Genomic DNA, 19,655 nt, shown 5'->3' on the forward strand with positions numbered 1-19,655 from the left:
TTCTCTGATGAACAACATTTTGAACACTTCAACTCTTAATTGATATAAACCTATGTACATTGACCATATGTTAATTTAGAATGAGTAAGAAAAGACATCTTTAAAAGAAGGGGACAGGGAGATATGTTATCCTTCTGCAAAGCTTTTCTTTCATGTAAAGTTGTTACACTGTCTGTTATATATGAATATAGATGCCTGCTGTAACCAGGGAGCTAAAAGGAAACTTTCCAGTAGAAAGAGTATTATTATTTCTGCTTAATTCCTTCCTAACTGTTTAAGCTCCGCTGCTGTGGCTTTTTTCCTGCTTTTTTTTTTTACCACTGGCACTTAAGGAAAATCATATAAAATAGGACCATGTGAAATTGGATTCTCTATTATGAGGTCTCAAATGCAATTTCTAAGGGCAGGATGCTCTTCTAGTACAAATCAATATAGCTGTATTGAATTCATATAGCCACCCTCTATTTATAGTAGCTAGGAGGCAGGCCTGTTATTTTTACTCCCAACATAAAATTTTTTGCTATTACAGATTTTTTTTTCCATTTAAAATTATTTTCCATTTTTAGGGCTTCCCTCCTCCCCCTTCAACCTCTCTGCCCCCTTATTCCTTACTCTGAGAGTAAGAAGTGTAAAGTTTAATATTTTTTCCCTTGTTGCTTTTGATGATGTATTATATTAATATTTAGAACATTTTACAGGAAAACTGGGAAATAAGAGAATATTGGAAATCTCCGAAATAGTTTCGTAATGCTGTAGGAAGAAGTATGTAATTAAGGATTAAATATGACAGTGTTTTTTAAAATACTGTACTTGCACTTTTTTCCTTTCAGGTGTGAAACGTCTGTGATTTATAAGTTCTATAGAATCATTTCATCATTTAAAATTAAGAGCAGTACACTTATCTGAAAGTCTCTGAATTAAAGAAAGAATACTGAGAGTTCTCTATGTTCTCAAACAATCAAATAAAGCTTACATTAACTCTCAAGTTAATTATTTGTCTGTACTTTTCAAGTCTTTATGCCAAATATGTTTAATATTGTCATATAGTTTTATCTAAAAGGCAGGTTATGAAACTAATAATGTAAGGAGATATATAATTACTGTATTAATGTAATTTATGGCCAGAGTCTTCTAACAAAATTAGTTGAAGCATGCTGCGGTAAAGGTTAGACATTTGCTATAGTCATAATTGTACATGGTCTGAGTTACACTGTCCTGTAGAACAGTGTGATGTTTAAATGTGCATTTATTTTGCTTTTGTCTAGACTCTTGTATCTTTTATAGCTTTCCATTGGAATCAAGACTATAGGAGTTACTTAAATGAGAGATGTATTGAGTTTCAAATTCAAACCTTACAAAGCATGTTAAATATCTCTTTAAACTTTCCAGGAAAGGAAATAAAGGTATTCTTTTCTTTCACTCAAGTTGGTGATTTAAATGGTAACCCTAAGACATCAATAGAAGCATAGAGGGTGTTAGTAAAAACAAAACAGATATTCTGAAAGTATTACAAAGCATATGTACATAAATTAAAAGTATATGAAAAATAGGCAAGAAAAACTGAGACATTACAGATTATGAGAGTTTAAATTTGGTGTTAATTCTTTAACTGGGTTATCCAGGTAGATGTATATGATATCTGAATGGAGCAGTGGCTTTGGAGGCTAGAAATATTTTATTATAAACCATAGTTCTGGAGCGAATATAGAAAGAATGAACATAAGAGAGTAAGAATAAAAGTGAAAAAATCCTTCAGGTAATAAAAAAAATTCCCTGCATTGCTTGGAGTTGATTAAGAAGTGTGAAAAAGGATAAACGGGCAACTACAGTTAAGATGAGGGGGACTTGGAGTGAGAAGACAGATTTTTATGTCAGATGTGGCCTTCTTCCATATTTGAATTTAGAAAACATTCTTCAGTATTTCAATTAGGAAAAAAAAAAAAAAGTTTAAATGCAGATGGGAAAAAGAAATGGTAACTAGCCTGAATAAGAAATTTGGAGTGTTAACACCAGGAGGCTGAAGGTAGTGATTGATATCAGTTTAGAAGGGTATTTGCAATGGGATGTGGTAGTAAAAATTGCCAATATTTCTATCAGCAGAAATAGTGTGTAGCAGAAAAAAGATGATGACCTCTCTCTAGATGGCCTTTGTGTCATCCCACCTGAAAAAACATACTTGATTTCAGACCATGACTTGATTGTCAGAACAATGATATGAATGTGAAAGAGTTAGACAAAAAGAATAGTTAGAGACCTGACAGGGTCAGCTATCTGGCTAAAACTAATAGATATTAGTTTTTTCTTCTAATATTCTGAAGTTAGAAATATCACAAAAGAGTGATATTTTGGATAGTGTAGAACTTAGAAAATGAGAAGCATGAAATCAGATTGACAAGGAGATCTGTTAAGTGATTGGATAGCGTTCAAATGGGAAAGGAAATTCAATTACCATAGGTTTTTCGATGCTGAGTATAACATAGACCACAGTCCTGGAAGGGATCTGAGAGTATCATACTGCGTTCCACTGCCCACAAGCAGGATCTGAAGGAGATTCTTATGGTGAATGAAATCCCTGCATTTTCTCTAGGGATTAAGCCAGACTTCCAGCCTCTCTACACCACAACCTGCTCAACCTTTTCACTTTGAAATGAAGTATAGTTTGTAAGGTTTCTGCCTGTTACTCAGAACTCTAGATGACGGTTCTTTTCTGTAATTAAAAATAAATAATTTTTCTGGACGTCTGTCTGTTTTCCTATCTTAATAATTTTCCTAAGTATGCAAAATCATAACTCAGGATAAGTTATGGTAAATCATTCCTTCTATTTTTCTAAACTCTTTTTAGTCTTTTACTGATGGAGATTGTTTCTGTTTTACTATCTTGTTTTCACTGATGAATTCTTCTCATTAATTTGTCAGGGCTATATTGCTCTTTAATAACTACATTGACTTTAATAACGTACTGTAAAGTGAAATAATTCTATTTAAAATAAGGTCATATGCTTTTAGCTTCTTTCTTGGGATACTTTGGATGCCAAAACCTGAATCTACTGTCGTAACAGATTGGTCATCTATTTTAAAACTTGTGTTATTCTTCTACTTCTATATATATTTCCCTTTATATATTTGTATTTTAAAATAATACACACAACATACACATCTGCGTTGGGGCTTTTTTTGTTTGGTTGGGTTTTTTTTCCCCTTTCTTTTTTCTCTTGTTGTACTTCCCATTCATGTTATCCAGCGGATTGATTTCTCTATGTTCATTGCCCTGGAAGACTTCCCATACTACCGTCTAACTGGCTTTTGCTCTCTTTCTGAGGCTCTTGAGGTACCTATTCGTATTCTATTTCCTTTGTAGCTTCCCTTTTCAGTACTCCCTGTTGCCCAATGCTTGTCTATACAACTTATCTGCTGCCTCTCTCTTCCCACCATCTATTAACATTTTTATGAGACCTGCTGTAATTTTTTAATCTGGACAGAGGCCCCAGAGTCTTCCTAATTGATAGAGACATAACAGGAACTACAAGATACAAACTAAAAGGTATATAATTTTTTATCTTAAATTATTTGTCTTAAAAGTATAAATATGCGAAAGCAGCTTTTTTTCTACATGGGAGTTTACATTAGAGTATAGTAGAGTATATATACTGCTCTGGCTTACATACTACATAGTGTTACGGTTTTCCATGCAAAATCTTCTTGAAAAAGTTTTGCTTATGCTAACAGATCTTATTTTATATGCACCTATACCAAATAATATAAAACTGGCCACGAGTAATAAATGGTCAGATGTCTTCAAATACCTGAAATGTAGGATTGAGCAGAAAGGTATGATTTTTCATAGGTAGCTTGGAGAAGTAACGCAGGTCATATTTTCAAATGCTCTCAATGTGCAATTGGGCTAGACTTCAAAAAAAGTTCAGGAATCAGTCATTACCCTGTAACATGTAAAATGTTGTGAGATGTAGGAATTAATACCCAACCAACCCAGCTCGAAAACCTGGCCCTGAATATATACAGACGGTTGCTATAAGAAGCAGTAGCTTGTTAAGAATGAATGTCCACCTCTTTGTGTGTCATAACTGGAATTATGTGTTAGTCCATTTAGTATTAGTATCTTTACTATCTGGAAAATACCTATTGCATTTTGAATTATATCACAATTAATGCGTATAATGAGAGCAAAATCTTTTCAATGGATGTCTGAAAAGACTGTGATCCCTGCTTAGAAGAGTCCAAGAGTCAAGCTGTTTTGTTCTGAGAATTTATTGGTCCCTGGAGAGAAGGAGACAGAGACTGAGTATTTCCAGATACACAAGTGGATATTATCAGCCCAGGCTTCTTTTGGCTAGCTTCCTGGTGAAGGTTAATTTTAGCATTAAGTTCCAGCTCTTTCTCAGCTGGAGTCTGGCAACAGAAGCCAAGCTTTCAGTCCAGGAGCTCCTTTCTTTGTGACAGCCTTCTCCTCTCTTGGCTCAGTTTGCCCACTGACCTGCTTTTATAGTCCTGTAAAAGTATCAGCTGACTTGAGGGCAGATCCCTTCCCTAAGCAGCCCTAGGGAAGTTTTCTTCTACTCTCTGTATGAAAACTCAGCACACATGTTTTCTTTCTTAATCCTTGTTGATTACTCTGAATCCTTCCTGGACCCATACATTTGAATCCTGTATTATGGAAGGAATCTAGAATCTCACAGTAAGTAAAAATGGGTGAAGTATTTCCTTCAGTGATTGAACAATAAACCAAAAAAACATGCTTGTTTTGGAAGAAGAAGAAGAAAAGATTTTTATCACTTTTGGTCCCCAGTTTTAGTTGCATTTGCTTTTATTTGTTGATGCAATAGGGTGCTTTCAGTTTCTACATGTACATGAGAGAGTAGGCCGATGTTTCTGATTATAGAATAATGATATTTTTTCTCTACTCACATATAACTGCACTTTATTGGAGGTACTGACCACAGAATATGACTCCATATTGCTGGTAAATGACATACGTTTTATCTTAGTGATCAACAGTTCATAGGTTCTTTTCCTTCTTTATACCTTTTTTTTTTTTCTCTCCCGAATTCAGGGATGCATAGATTTTCTTTTTTCTTTAGGTAAACTTGCAATCCGATTGAATTTTTTTTTAGATACTCTAATGATCCTTTATGCTTCTGTACTATTTTCCTGAAGATTTCACTAATACTCCATTGATACTCCATATGTTTAACAAACTGAATCATACAGAACATATAACGCTATGGGAAATATTTGCACTTTATGTGAATAGATCTCTTGATTCTACCACTCACGTGTTTGCTTTCCTCAGCCTACTTTAGGAAAGCTTAATTACTGGGTAACATCTGTTCAGAAGCTTGATATCAATGACAGTTTCATGTCTTCATTAATCACATCCATTTTGTTCTTTGCAGCTTTACAGCCATACTGTGGTGCATGTGTTGAGTGGACTATCAAATGGATGGGTAGACAGAGTGAACATATGGGACTAAACTGTTTAGTAGCAAGAATGTCTTCTAGACTTTAAAATATCCCTGTATTCCTAAATCACTTGCTTATTGGATCAGAGATTTGTTATAAGCAAACCTGACAAAACACTTGCAGTAAATTACAATATAAAAGCAAATATTAGTCCTGCTTAGGTGACAGAGCCCTACAGTTATGTATGTGACAGCTAAGAGGGATTCAAGGACTGAAATTTTGTTTGTAGAGCTTCTGTGGAAAGTGGGATTCCAGGTACTGCAAATCTGTGAAGACCTTATGTCTTTTCAGGTTACTGTACGTGTGAACTATGTGAGAATTTTGAGTTAATTTAGTTATCATCTATCAGAAAAGGAAATGTAATGCATTTTAATGCTTTATTAATACGTTAGCAACAGTTTTTGCAAGTTAATAAGAATCTGGAGGTAAATATGTGAGTCAATAGCTTTCGTAACATCTTGGATAGTCCTGGAATACAAGTGGTGACAAACACGAAGTAAGGACCCTTTTCTCTAGCTCAGAATTTCAGCTGAATTCACAGTGCTTATTTTTTGAAGAGAATTTATTCTAGCTGTAGAGCAAGGCAGAGATCAAATTCTCATGCAGTCGTTCGCAACTGTCTTTACACAGAGCCTTGGCTAACAAAATTGGTCATACTTAGTATGCCATCCCGAGACTTGACATTTGTTCTGTATGAAATGGTACACTTGGCTTACTTAATGTGTCAGCGCATATTACAAGGGACAACATAAATCCATGGGGTATAGTTTCCCAGTAAGTTCTTGGCTGTCAGTGTTAACACTGGACAATAGTACCATTTTGTAAGTATAGAGAAAGGTATGTCCTGGTTAACCTATTGGTTTATGTTGTTTTACTGGAGCTGTTTTATAGATAACTGTTTTAAAATGGCATTATATACATTAGTACAATAAATAATGTGATAACATCACCCAACAAAATGTGATGAAAAATAGAATTGATTTCACTAAGAAAAAAATCTTCATAAATGCTTCAATTTATTTGTGAAGTGATGTAGTATTTTTATTGCACTATTTCTGTGAAGACACTAATTAGAATTTGAAGCCTTATTTTGCTGAAACACTGGATAAACTAACACCCTCCTGGCCCAAAGCACTTGCTACTTTGTTACTAATGTAAAGATTGCCAACTTCAACCGAAAAAGGGGAAGATGATTCTGTTATATTTGAAAAAATGACCATGACCAGGTGGTTCTTAAGAATGTAAATGTAGTGGGTAAAAAAAAAACCAAACCAAAAAACCAAGTCTTTGATAGTATAAGAATAATGAACAACCATAAAAGTAAATTTTCAAACCACAATGTTAATCTGATCAACTATGTCATCCTAATGGCAAGTACTTGAGCTTGAAGAAGAAAAAAAGGTGTTGTATAGAAATGCTGTAACTTTGGAGGAAAACAATGTAAATTTACCTCAGAAAAGATATGTTTACCTTTTTCTTCTGTTTTCTTATTATGGTCTTCTTTTTTTTTTTTTTTTTTTTTTAAGCTTCTCAAGTAGAGCAAAATTCTTAAGGATTATTCTCTTTCCTGGCTGGATTATGTGAGTTGGGAAGGTAGCAATAGGGCAATTACTAGCTCATGCCACTTCTCTATTGCTCTTGTCATCGGGTTGATGTGAGGGCTGACGTCTGAAGCAGCATTTGCTTCATCAGCTCCTTTGTGACAGTCACTGTGCAGCTGCACTTTGAACTGTAGTCCTAAAGGAAGTTTGAGGTAAAAACTACTCAGATCAATCGTCTTTTGTGAAAACCTTACAGATACATTGATTTGGAGGTTGCTTTCTCCTCGGACACACACCATATCTATGGTTGGAAATGTGTTGGAAATGTTTACATGACCCTTAAAGGGTTATGTAAAATTTGTGGACAGCTTTGCAAATACCTTTTACTGTCTCTGATTTAGTAATGCACTGTCATATTGACAGTGTAGGATTGAGCTGGTCACGTGCTTTGGGCCATCTAAAATCTCTGATGTTTAAGAAAGTCTTGTGGGGCAAAGTAATTAAAGACTATAAAGCTAAAAGATACTATTGAACCATGAGGTGTGTTGTCATCTGAAGTACAATGCTGCTGTATTATTCCAATTTGGAAAATATAAATTTGGATGGTAGTAACAGGAAGGCACTCTGGAAACTTTTTGAATTGAGAACATATTGTGCAGTAGGCAACTATAGGTAAGAAGCTTTATTCTATTGAGAAATAATCAAGTGTGTTGGTAGCTATTGGAACTACGTATGAAATCCAAGGGTGTTTTATCATATCATGATTTATCATATCATGATAAAATTAGCAAGCTTTTTTTCAGTTACCTTGGTAAAGCCAAAGATTAGTGCAAATGCTATTATACTTTAATAAATACATTTAGTTGCAAGCAATAAAATCCAATTTTATAATAAAGAGTTTTATATTATAGTATAATTTCTCAATATAACATTTATTTTAATTTTTAGAATCTAAAGGTATATGTATTTTTACTTCTGAAAAAAATATTCCTAATTAATGCTACCTACTTAAAAGGAAGAAATAAAAAATGAAAATTAGTGCTACTGAAGGATGAAGCACTTTTGGGCCTAGTCTTTCTAAACAAAAGACAACTCTGCAGTGTCAAACTGTTGAAGCAGAAGTTGCCCTTCAATGAACTAATTTTGTTAATTGAAATGCTGCTTAAACTGAAAAAATCTATTTAGGTCATATCACGAATGTTAGTGGAAAACTATAGAGTCACATCTTCCCCCTCTTGCCTCCTAGGCTGAAACTTCAAATAGCTGCTATAAAGCCTCGTAATTTTAAAATACTTTGACTGATTTGATATTTAGTAACTGTACATCATTTGGTAAAAAATTACTGGCTAAAAATCTATAGTGGTTTCCAAAAACTATAGCTCTGTATATTGAGCTTTCAGGTAGTAATATTTTTACAGTCATGGTAGGGAAAAATTATTTCAGTCTATTCTGGGTATTTAATTAGAAATTATGCGTGCACACACAGACGTGCATGCACACACATGTACACGTAAATGGATGAAGGTGTTAGGACATCTGTAGATACATCTATTTTACTGGTTTCATGTTCTGGGATATAATGAGATGTTTCTGAAAAGGATCATATGAGACAGAACATTTATCATGAGCCTTACTAATAAAAGTAAATTGTGTGTAAGTAGACATTTAGAGTATTTGCATTTGAACTATGTCTAATTATTTTTTCTGTTTCAATTAATAGTTATGTTTTTTTTGTCTTTTGTTATGTATACCTATGAGGCAGCAGCTAAAGGTGGAGAATGAATACTAACATTTAAAGTAGTCATAGTTAATGCTCATTTTGGATGAATGCTGTTATTTATTAAATATCTTTTTCTCATAAATCCATTAACTGTTTTAAGTAGAATGTAACACTACTTGGGAAATTGTTCAGTAGAATTAATTACCTTAAAATAGTAAGATTTTTTTAAAGTAAATAATAGAAATTATATTTACAAAAGTTCTGTTTCCTCCCCTTTGTTTCAATTTTAAATTTAAATTAAACTAAGCTTATATTATTGATCTATTTCACTGCTTCACTGGAACAGACATGACCTCTGTTTCAATATGAAACAAATCTCAGAGTTCTGTCTAGAGAAATTTAGAATCATCACAGAATACCAGATTGGAACGGACCTCAAGGACCTTTCAAATTCGAATAAAGCAAAATGAGTTTTAGGATTAAAAAAGCCAATGTTACAAAATACTTGTTTTCTGAGTTATTTAAAACTCAAATACAAAGCAGAGAGGAAAATATATGGAGCTAAGTTTAAGTATATGGCTTGATGGTTTCACTAGCTAGACTCAGGAAGTCTCTGATAAGTTTTCTCTTACACTGTCTTAAACTCTCGTATACTTTAATGCATATCTCTAAAGGCAAATTGTTATAGCATGGAACATTTTCTTTGATTATATAATTTTCTTGCAAATTCCATAGTACAGTACCTTAATTTTGAGAATGAAAGTAATTTTCTTTTGAGAACTTGGGTTACTGTAGAATTTTAAAGCCTGTCGCAGGTGTGATTTGATTTAATCCCTTGAGTATTTAAGAAGCATTCCTGAGACCATTGCCAAAAAGTGACAAGATTAGCACTTGCAGTTTATTGACAGAATGCCTCATAGGATAGACATTTATCTGCAAGGGTATTGTTTTTTAAAAAGCAATAAAGTCTGTCTTAAGGTCTGGGAATATACGCACTTTCTGAAATACAGAAAGAATGGAGCGGTTTCTTTTCATACAGTTTGTGGCGCAGGGACATAGCAGTTCACAGAGGTAAGAATTACATGTTGACAAAACTACACAGTAACTAATTTCCTATCAGATAAAAATATAAGTGCTTGAGGATTTAGAAAGTCTTAACAGTCCCTGTCATAAATTGAATTCAGACTCGGAAGTCATTATTTAGCAATAAAATGGTATCCTTACATATATGCCTGTACCCAAATATATATTGGAGAATGACAGAGGTTACCAGAGGGTTTGTTGTTCTTTCTGGGTTTAAAAAGCCCAGGAAGAACTAAATCATATCTTGTGTTCCAAGATTTTAGCATGTGAGACTGCTCGGTCTCTTTGCCTCCCATAATCTTTTTGAGGGAACACTTTGTAATTAACTGGTCATAAAATCTTGTCTGCATTAGCAGACCTTTACTAATCCCCTGCCCATCCCAACAAACAAACAAATACTCTGTGGTACTGATTCTACTTTCACATACCCCAGTGTGGTCCTGTTCCCATCAAAGTATTTCCTTCAGATTTATATAGCACAAATAAAAGAATAATCAGATCCTTTCCTCTTATTTTATCTATGGACTACGCACTGAATGATTTACTTTAAAGCAGTTGTGAATCAATGGGGATGTTTTTAATTTGCTGCCTGTTCTCTTTACCTCTGAGGAAAGAATTTTGTAAATGCTGAATAATTTTAGAACATGTTTTCTTGGTTAAGGGTTGGATCATATTTTAAATTAGTTTTAAGAGGAAGGAAATCGTGTAAATGCTGTGGAATTCAGATAAGCACTGTGCATAGGAAATAAGTACTTTAATTTAGGGTGCCTAGAATTGGTAGGTCAAGCTGATGATAATAAAGGACCAGATCTTAACTTTGTTTCAAAGAACATGTAATCAATATTCACTCTCCTGTTTTATTTCCTTTTTGCTTGAGAATTTATTTTGAAGCTGAAATGTGCAGTTGCTTAAGTGTTCCACAGGGTGTCATGAGGTAGTCGTTGAAATCATTAATACTTGGATGAAAGTAAAGAAAGAAACATAGTGTGCAGTCCTCTGAATGCCAGTTAATGTAATTTTAGATGTGACTAATACACATGCCATAAAATAAAAAGTTCTTAACTCATTAACACATGTATCTTATTTCTGTATCTGTATAAAATATACACATGAAGAAAAATATTACGAGAAGTCATTTACAAGAGTGAGCTATTATATGTCAGGTCTTCCCAAAAAACCTTTCTATATATACCTTAGTATTTTATAGTTTACAGAGTGTGGAATCTTTGGCCCATAGCAGTAATGTGACATACTACACTATGTATATAAAAAAATAAAAAAAAGGTACAATACTTTTATCTGCCATACTGTTATACATTTCAAATTGGAATGTGCTCCTCCAAATTTACTTTCAAATTTTATTTTAATCTTTTAAAAAAAAAGATTCTTTTAAAAGTTCTTTTAAAATTTAAATTTATTTAAACAAACTTTATACAGTGCACACAGCTGTAGATTTTATGATTTGTTAATTAGATATATATGATGTCAAAATTTCAGGCTTTTTTTTCCTACACATGAATAATGTAGTAGGAAGAGAATTTTTACCAAAATATGCCCCAAATTAAAGTGTGTTTGATTATGGTCGTACATTTTTGCATATGGAGACCAAGTTTTTATTGACATAACAGTTGACTTCTGCAGAGCTGCACATCCATTGAATTCAGCTTCAGGTTTGTTAAAGAATCTTTAAGTACAATTTAGCAGTAATTTTGAAGGATCTGGTTTAAATCTGAATTGCTTTAAATGGAAATGATGTTGGCTTTGAGAAAAATTACATTACTTTATGAAATGAACAGCAAAACTTCGTTCATTTCAGTAGCAACAGAACACGATCCAAGGGGTAGGTTCACTTATGAAAGTAAGAATTTGAATCTCTGTTGACAGTAATAATTTGGCAAATTTTACCATCATTTTAAAAATGAGTTTTAAACAAATGATACCTTATGGATTTAGGCATATTTTGTCGTATCATATAAAGTGGTATACCAAAATAATAGACAAACTAATTTTCTTGTAGCTATTTACTTGTGCTAAGTATTACGGAACAAATTTTGGTTTTATGCCAGTGGCATAATAGTGAGTGGCACTGAGAGTGTAGGATGAAGGGAGGTTGATTCTTCTGACATACAATTAATAACATTCTACACATTTGACATATCACATGTCCTCTCTGCATTATGCGCAGAAGGTCATAGTGCTTTACAGCCATAGAAGGTGATTGCTATGACAATCAGAAGCTGAGTGCTTTTATTCAGATTTACTTCCAAAATCCACATGGTCCTGTGGACAATTGTTTGTGCAAACCCTTTCTGACTTAACCTCTATAAATCATGATGTGTTTAACAAACCGGTGTGTTTATAGGTACCTTAGCAGTATGTTTAAATACTTGCTAGAGGAATAACTAGAACTGTTTAAAGGAGTTTTGATATCCAAAATAGTGACATACCTTAAATCTTCATGGAGATGAAAAAAGTGAATGGAAATGGTGGCCTTTGGGTTGTTTGGGTTCTTTTGTTTCTGGGTTTGGCTTTTTGAAGTATAATCATCCTGATCTCTGCCCAGATGAGTTTCCTTTACAGCAGGGCATTGTGGAAGAAGATGCTTCTAGATAGGTAGGTTATCATCTTTCTTCTTCCCCAGTTTAAGGCTCACTGAACTCGCTTTGCTTCTCCCTTTCTTTGTCCTTCTTATTGCAGCTAGAATAATCTAAAGGGGTAATTCCACACATACTTTGAATTACTGAGATAATGCAGTACCTTAAACTAAAGTGATTAATATCAGAAAATATTTAAATAATAAAATATCTGCCTGCACGGAGACTCTTTTCTATAACGTATTAGAAAATGATACTTTTAGCAAAGGAAAACAGAATAAAAAGGACAGAAGTTAAAAACTGCTGATATTATACCATGTAAAAACCTGACAATATACTGAGGCATATGTATCATATGTGTGATATGTATATGTCCAGTTGATCCTAGCACCCAAGTCCCTCTTTGAATGTTAAGACAAGGTTGATGAATATTATGATCTGTTTCTGTTTTCAGATTGAAAATCTCCAGGAGCAACTTAGGGACAAAGACAAACAACTAACTAATCTAAAAGACAGAGTGAAGTCATTGCAGACGGATTCTAGTAACACAGACACAGCACTAGCAACTTTAGAAGAAGCTCTATCAGAAAAGGTAATGTTTTTCTCATGGCACAGCATTATGTGCTGCTCTTGTGGGTAAAGAATGTTCAGAAAATGTCTTTTTAAGTTGGTTTGGCACCTGTAACAAAGACTATGGGCCTTGTCAGGAAAGCAGGTGGCTCTGTTCTGATAGGATGAGCAAGAAGTGATTCCTGGCTGATGAACTGAAACAGGAGACTGAGGTAAAGAAGGATGTCCTTTTAAATAGGGATGGAGTAAATGGCCCAGGACTTGGGAAGATTTTCCCTTAGTCAATTGCTGAGTGGTTGTTCCCTGAAAGAACTGAAAGGCATGGACACCTGACTTAAAAACAGTGGACTTTGGGGTATTTTTATAGCTTTGTGCTCTTGATTATCCTGTTCTTTGTCTATTAAGCAGGGCCTAACTGAAGAGCCAACAGCAGGTGACTGTACGATTACCTTGGCTTGCTGTTAGTGCTATTGATTTTCTACATTTAATTTATAGGAGAAATTGTGTTTCATAAAAAATGGAGAAATACTTTTTTTCTTTAAAAACCTTTATGCTTTTAATTTGAAAATACCTAGCAGAAGAGATAAATCTGGACTGTTTAAATTAGTGGCACCATTCCTACCAGTTTCAGTGAGGTCAGGGTTTTTCTTCCTGTTAACTTTGAATACAAGGTAATCCAAGTAAATTTATATGCCAAAAAAATTAGTACAAGTATCCACTTTTTGCAGCTCATAGATCTTAATATATATCATTTAAATGTGCACAGGTGAGTGCAACTAATTAAACTATTATGTGCTATTCTGCAGTGTGTAATCCTAGGAAGGTATTTATGACTGTACATGACTTTAAAATGCCACTGTGATGTTGGCACTAACACCTAAAATGCTAATGTTATAGTTTTGATTTTTTTGTATGTTTAATGTTAATTAAACATACAAATGTTTACATTATTAATGTTAACAACAGTGAAAAAAGTTGGCATTACTATTATGGTGGCTTCATATGGATAAGCTTACAGCATTTGTGCCATAAAGAAAGAATGCACATTTTGTTAATCTTTCACTGCTAGTCTAGACAACAGTGCTCACCAATCTCACAGCATATTATTAAAAAATTACACAAAGTACTTTTTGATCTGATCATAGATGGGCTAATATGCTAAGTTGCAATCTGTCTTCAATTGTAATGTATTTCTCTCTTGAAAATATTAAACTAATGACAGTTTGCCAGGGTTCATAGTAGAAGCAGCAAGTGCGGAGGTATTGCGTAGAACATGTATAGCTGCCTTCTCACTACCAGAAATACAAAATGTTAGGAAGGAATGGGTTAAACCCTAACCCAAATTAATGAGTGGCAATTAGTTGTTTTTAAGTAATTTTGAACCAGTACCATTCTAAAAGCTGTTGAAATAAATGTAAACTAAGAAATAAATGTGAAAGTTTTTATAATTTTGAACAAGTTTTGTATATATCTGAAAATATTCTATTATTCTCAGAGATACAAATTGTAAAATTTTACTAAACTCAGGATGCATTATTTTTAAATATCATAGTGAGGATTTGTTGCAGAGTTTGTTTAAAAATTGTGCTATAGAATTTTGTTGTGTATATGGTGACTTGAAATGTGACAACACTAGAGACCCTGAGGGTATGGAAATTTTCTGTATGCTTAGTTTGATTGCTATAATAAAGGTTCAAAGTCCAATAAATGATGCTAGTTTTAATGTCTTGGAAAAGTTAGATAAACTTAGGTCCTTCTCTGAAATGTGTTTTTGCAGTTGATGTCTGCTTCATTTGGAATTGCATTAATATATACGAACAGACTTTTTTTATTTTATTTTAAAAGAATCAGTGTGATTACTGGTTTTTCTAAGTGGAGTTGGTTAGAACTGACATGGGGTCCCTAAGGTTGAATTCTGTACAGAGCAGTTTCTTTGCTTACAAACAGTCAGCTCAGAATGTCGTCTTTCCTGGAAGGTTTGCAGGCTCTGGGACACATACACAATGGATACTATGGGATGTTTCCCTCTGCCATAGAGATTTCTGTCTTTTTGCAGCTGATGAAGGCAATGATACCTTTTCTAAAACAATGCTTTCGAGAAGTGGCATGAAGCTGAGTGATGCTGTTGTTTCTGGTGACTGTTTCAATCACTTACAGAGACTGTAACTTATAGAAGTTAGGTGGCAGTATATGAAGAGAAGAACTCATATATATATAAGTGGTACGCTTATCGTGTATTACTTCAGCAATACTACTTTGTTAACCTAAGGAGAAGATAAACAGAATTATTAAATAGCCTTTTTCTACAAGCGAATTTTATAACTGAGTATCAGTTATTTTATGAAATGTGCAAATCATTATGCAAATTAGTGTCTGTGTTAGAATGGGAACATATGGCTTGAATTTTTACAGAAATTCTTCATTTGTATTTTTCTGTACTTTGAGATCTGTAAGCTTAATTAAATTATTAAATCATTAATATATGTCCAGTTTCTAAAAAGATACATAACACAGCTCCTACACAGTTACCGGATGATTTACAGTGGCTGGCAGTCTGGGCAGCAATATTGATGATAAACTTTAAAATCTAGAATATCAGTTCTAAAAGACTTAAAATATTGCCCTGTTTGTTGGCTAAATTTGATTATGAGAGAACCATGTTATAAAAACTCAATTCTGATGGATTTCTTTTTTTTTAATGTGTGTGCTACTGGGAGATCTTTTTACAGTTGGGGAATGATTAATATGTTGGATTAAAAAAAAGGAGAAAAGAACACTGCAGAATAAAATTAATATGAACTTTTGAGAAACAGATGAGAAACCCTTCATATATGTAAACATATACATCTATGTATAATTTTGATTGTTTATTGTACAGAGAAATCATGCACAGTTTCTTTCCCATTTTTGAAGGCCATGCTTTCAGGGGTAGATTTCTCAATCTTAAGTGTGATCTCTGGGATGTATTTATATGTTGAAAGATGCCAGTAGGCATCTTCTAGAAGTTCCAAATGAACTACATCTAGCTTTTTTGTCTTCTGGCAGCTAAATACCTTAACAGTTTATGTTTACATATGTGTCTCCCTTCGTATTTGAGTCCAGCTTTCAGATTCCAGCTTTCTTATCCCTATTTCTGTCTGCAGTAGCATTCTTTTGACCTACAGACTTTATCAATAGTTATTAACTTTTTCCGCTGCAAATACTGGTAGAAACATTTAATAGATTTTTGTCTAAATGGGACAAAACAGAAACTTTGGTGATACTTAACAAGTGCACCAATATACGTAGTTTAATCAATTTAAATTTGTAGTGCTGTCAAGAAAGGATGCTGCTTTCATTCAAGAATATCTGATTTCCATGGAAATACATTGTTTGTTTGGGGGGTTTTCCCTAGAAATTGTATCAGGCCTAATTTGCAGAAATATAATATTGTTTTATACTCTGAGATTAGGCCAGTTAGATAGTTTTCAGAATTTTAACTTACAAAAAATGATGAAAATACTCCAAGAGCATCACAGGAAGCTCTTTTAAATAGAAATTAAATTTATTTATACCAGTTTAGTTAGCCACAAGTCACTAAAACTGAATTTAATTACTTTTCTTAGTTTCTGTGGAAAGAAAAAAAATTAAAACATGATCATGTGATATGAATGAATTATGAAGCTATTTTTAAAGTCCAAAACTCAAATGCTAGAGCATTCATGTTTCTCCTGCGTTGTTCTTGAAAAGACTCAGATTGAGATTTTGGCTCTGAATTAGAAAATATGGCTCCTTATTCTTCATGAAAATAGATTTTCCCATGTATCTGTCTCTTATTTTCTTCTTCTTTCATATTTAGTGATTAGGTAGCTTGGTAACACTAAATGAGAAACTACTGTAGATGACATTTGGTTGGACTCAATGATCTCAAAGGTCCCTTCCAACCAAGAAGATTCTGTGATTCTGTGACATAAAACAGCATCAAAATTTACTGAAATGGAATGCTTTTAATCTTCATATTTTTCTGGCAATATTGCTGATATTATTTTTTGCCTTGTCAAGAATCAGAAACGAATCAGCACAACTTTAGTCACTTTTGAGTGCTTTTTAGAACTAAACGGAGAAATTCCTTTAATTCCTTATCCCTAAGTTTGGAGCCTCTCCTAAGCACTAAAAATTCTTAACAACAATAAAGGTTACATTGCAATGAGCAAAAAATAAATTCACTCCTATTAAAAAAAAAAAAGTTTGAAACTCAGAAGATGCAAAGCTGCTATCAGCTTTCCTTGATGTTTTAACAAGAAACTTTTCAAAGAATATCTCAGCTCTTGGACTGGCCCAAAGCAGCTCAAGAGGTTGCTTTCATGAAGCTGATATTTATAAAGTTGGTCCCACTGTAGCAGCATACAGCAGATAAGCAATTGAGTATGTCTGATAATAGAGCTATATGCTGTGGCAATTCAGTTCCTGCCTCTGTGATAAAGTGCAAATAGATTAGACCTGTGAGGTCCTAGATTAGTGCATAAGGAAAGCTCGCCAATGCAAATAGACTGAAACAAGAACACATTGTTGGGATTTCTGCAAGTTAGCTGTTAATCAAGTAAAACATGGTATATTAGGGCCTTTTAACACATTTTTGACATTTAACCTTATGCAGCTGACAGATAGATAAATTAGTCATCTTTTGTGATTGACTGAGAAAAAAACCTATACTGTTCATTAATAAGATGAAATAGTGTTATGTTTAATTTGTTATAGAAGAAAAAACTTAATTTAGGTAAATAAATCTTCAAGAAGGAATTGGTATAAAACCAAGTCTGAATATAACTAGATGGATTCTGAATGGTTATTAAACTGTTCCACTTAGTGGAGGCTGGCATTTTAATGTTAATATTCAAGGGATTAAGAATACACGTTATTTGTTACTAGGAGTAAACTTGAAGTTATTTAGTATCCCATACCATCCCTTTCTTGCATAATCTATATAGCAAAAGCCAGCTAATAGTAATTTAAAAAAACCCCAAAACAATCCTAGAATATTTGCTTGTTTGTCATTTGTGTAATACTCAACAATGTTGCTGTTGAAGGACCATCGTTCTGTATGAACACATTTCTACCTGAAATCCTGTCAGGTATGAGTCAAAGGGGATTTTGCCATCGGGCTGAGTGGAGCCAGTATTTGTCTAGTCTGCAGTGCCAGGGCTCCCAGTGCATAGACAGTTGATTATGTCCTGAGAAAAGATTGAACTACACGTCGCCTGCTACCTTTAGTTTTGGCTGTATCTTTTTTCTGTATGCTAAGTGGAAATAGTTTGTTCTCAATGTGTATTTCCTTCTGAATGAACTAAGTAGGGATATGAGTCTTATATGACTAGTCAACACTGTATTCTGTGAAGATTCTTACAGTAACATTAATTTGGTGATATGTATGTTCAGTTAGCTACATTGTGAAAAGGAGTCCCTGATGTCAGGGGAATGCTCGATGCAAAATGAAAGTAGTACTATCAACTTCCAGCCCTTTGAAAAGGTTTTCCTTAGGAAGAAGGAGTAGCAAATAGCTATGCCAATATTCTTATTACAGGATTATTATTACCTAAATGATCATTATATTACAGTATAGTGCTGATTATCTTTCAATGTCTAAAAGATTAAAAATAATTTTATTTACAAACTTAAATATAACTACTTATTTGGTAAAGATCTTTGTGTAACTGTTTAAAACCTAAAAATATGTAACATTGATTTTACTAATACATATAATTACATTATAAGATACTCCATGTGATGCATTTTTAAAAATTTTGACTATTGGTGAAACAAATTATTACAGCTGGAAGCCAATATTATATGACTGGAAGAAAAAAATTAATTTATCAGAGGAACATAAATATTTGAAATGGCTCTATAAGGAGTGTATTTGAAATAATGTTTTGCACTTAGGCGTAGTTTCACATCCAATAATAAACTAGTTATGTAGCAAGCATCTGTGAAGATTAATACCCCACATCTGCTTTTGATACTTGATCTTAATATCTCATCTTACATAATAAAATATGTTGCATCATAGCTTACATTTGCTGTATAAACAGAATGCAAAAATAAGTTAATTTAAAAATATTTAAAATAAATATAAGGAAATACAAACATTAAGATTGAAATTAAAATTCTAATATGCTTAATTGCACTTACACTGGAGTCTACAGTTAGCTCTCTAATAAGCAACCACAAACAATAGCGACATTCCAAATAAGTAAAGATCAATATGAGAAGCTGAATTTTTCAATTTCTTGAATTGGCATTTAAATATTTTCAGGCAGATGCATAACATTAAAATCAAATTGATTTAAGTGTAGCCAAGTTTTAAATCAGTAATTTTAAATATTTATTCAGTTCACACAGAAAGTGTTTATCGGTTTTAAACTTTAGACATGCAGATAATATGCCAGTTAAATGATAGAAGACTGAATAAATGGGAGATCTTCAACAGATGTGTAGTGAAAGACAGATATATATAAAAGCTGAAAATACAAGGGGACACTTACGGAAAACTTCCCAGTGTTCTGAAAACACTATATGTGTGTTCCATTTTCTAGTAACTAGTTCCTTTGCTGTGCAGTATGCAAGGAGGAACAGACAAGAAGCAGAGGCAATGGACAGTTGTCAGCGGAGTTGCTGATGTGGTCAGTGTTA

At 33.3% G+C, this 19,655-nt stretch overlaps 1 protein-coding gene across 1 annotated transcript in view; it reads left to right on the forward strand.

The window, feature by feature from the left end:
* Positions 1–19,655, forward strand: part of ERC2 (ELKS/RAB6-interacting/CAST family member 2) — a 428,110-nt gene that overhangs the window by 163,615 nt on the left and 244,840 nt on the right. The window contains exon 8 of the mRNA XM_074152871.1: positions 12,871–13,008. Within this exon, the coding sequence (XP_074008972.1) occupies positions 12,871–13,008 (138 nt within the window). The remainder of the gene's footprint in view (positions 1–12,870; positions 13,009–19,655) is intronic.

Source organism: Numenius arquata, chromosome 8 (assembly GCF_964106895.1).
Source record: "Numenius arquata chromosome 8, bNumArq3.hap1.1, whole genome shotgun sequence".
Lineage (NCBI taxonomy): Eukaryota > Metazoa > Chordata > Aves > Charadriiformes > Scolopacidae > Numenius > Numenius arquata.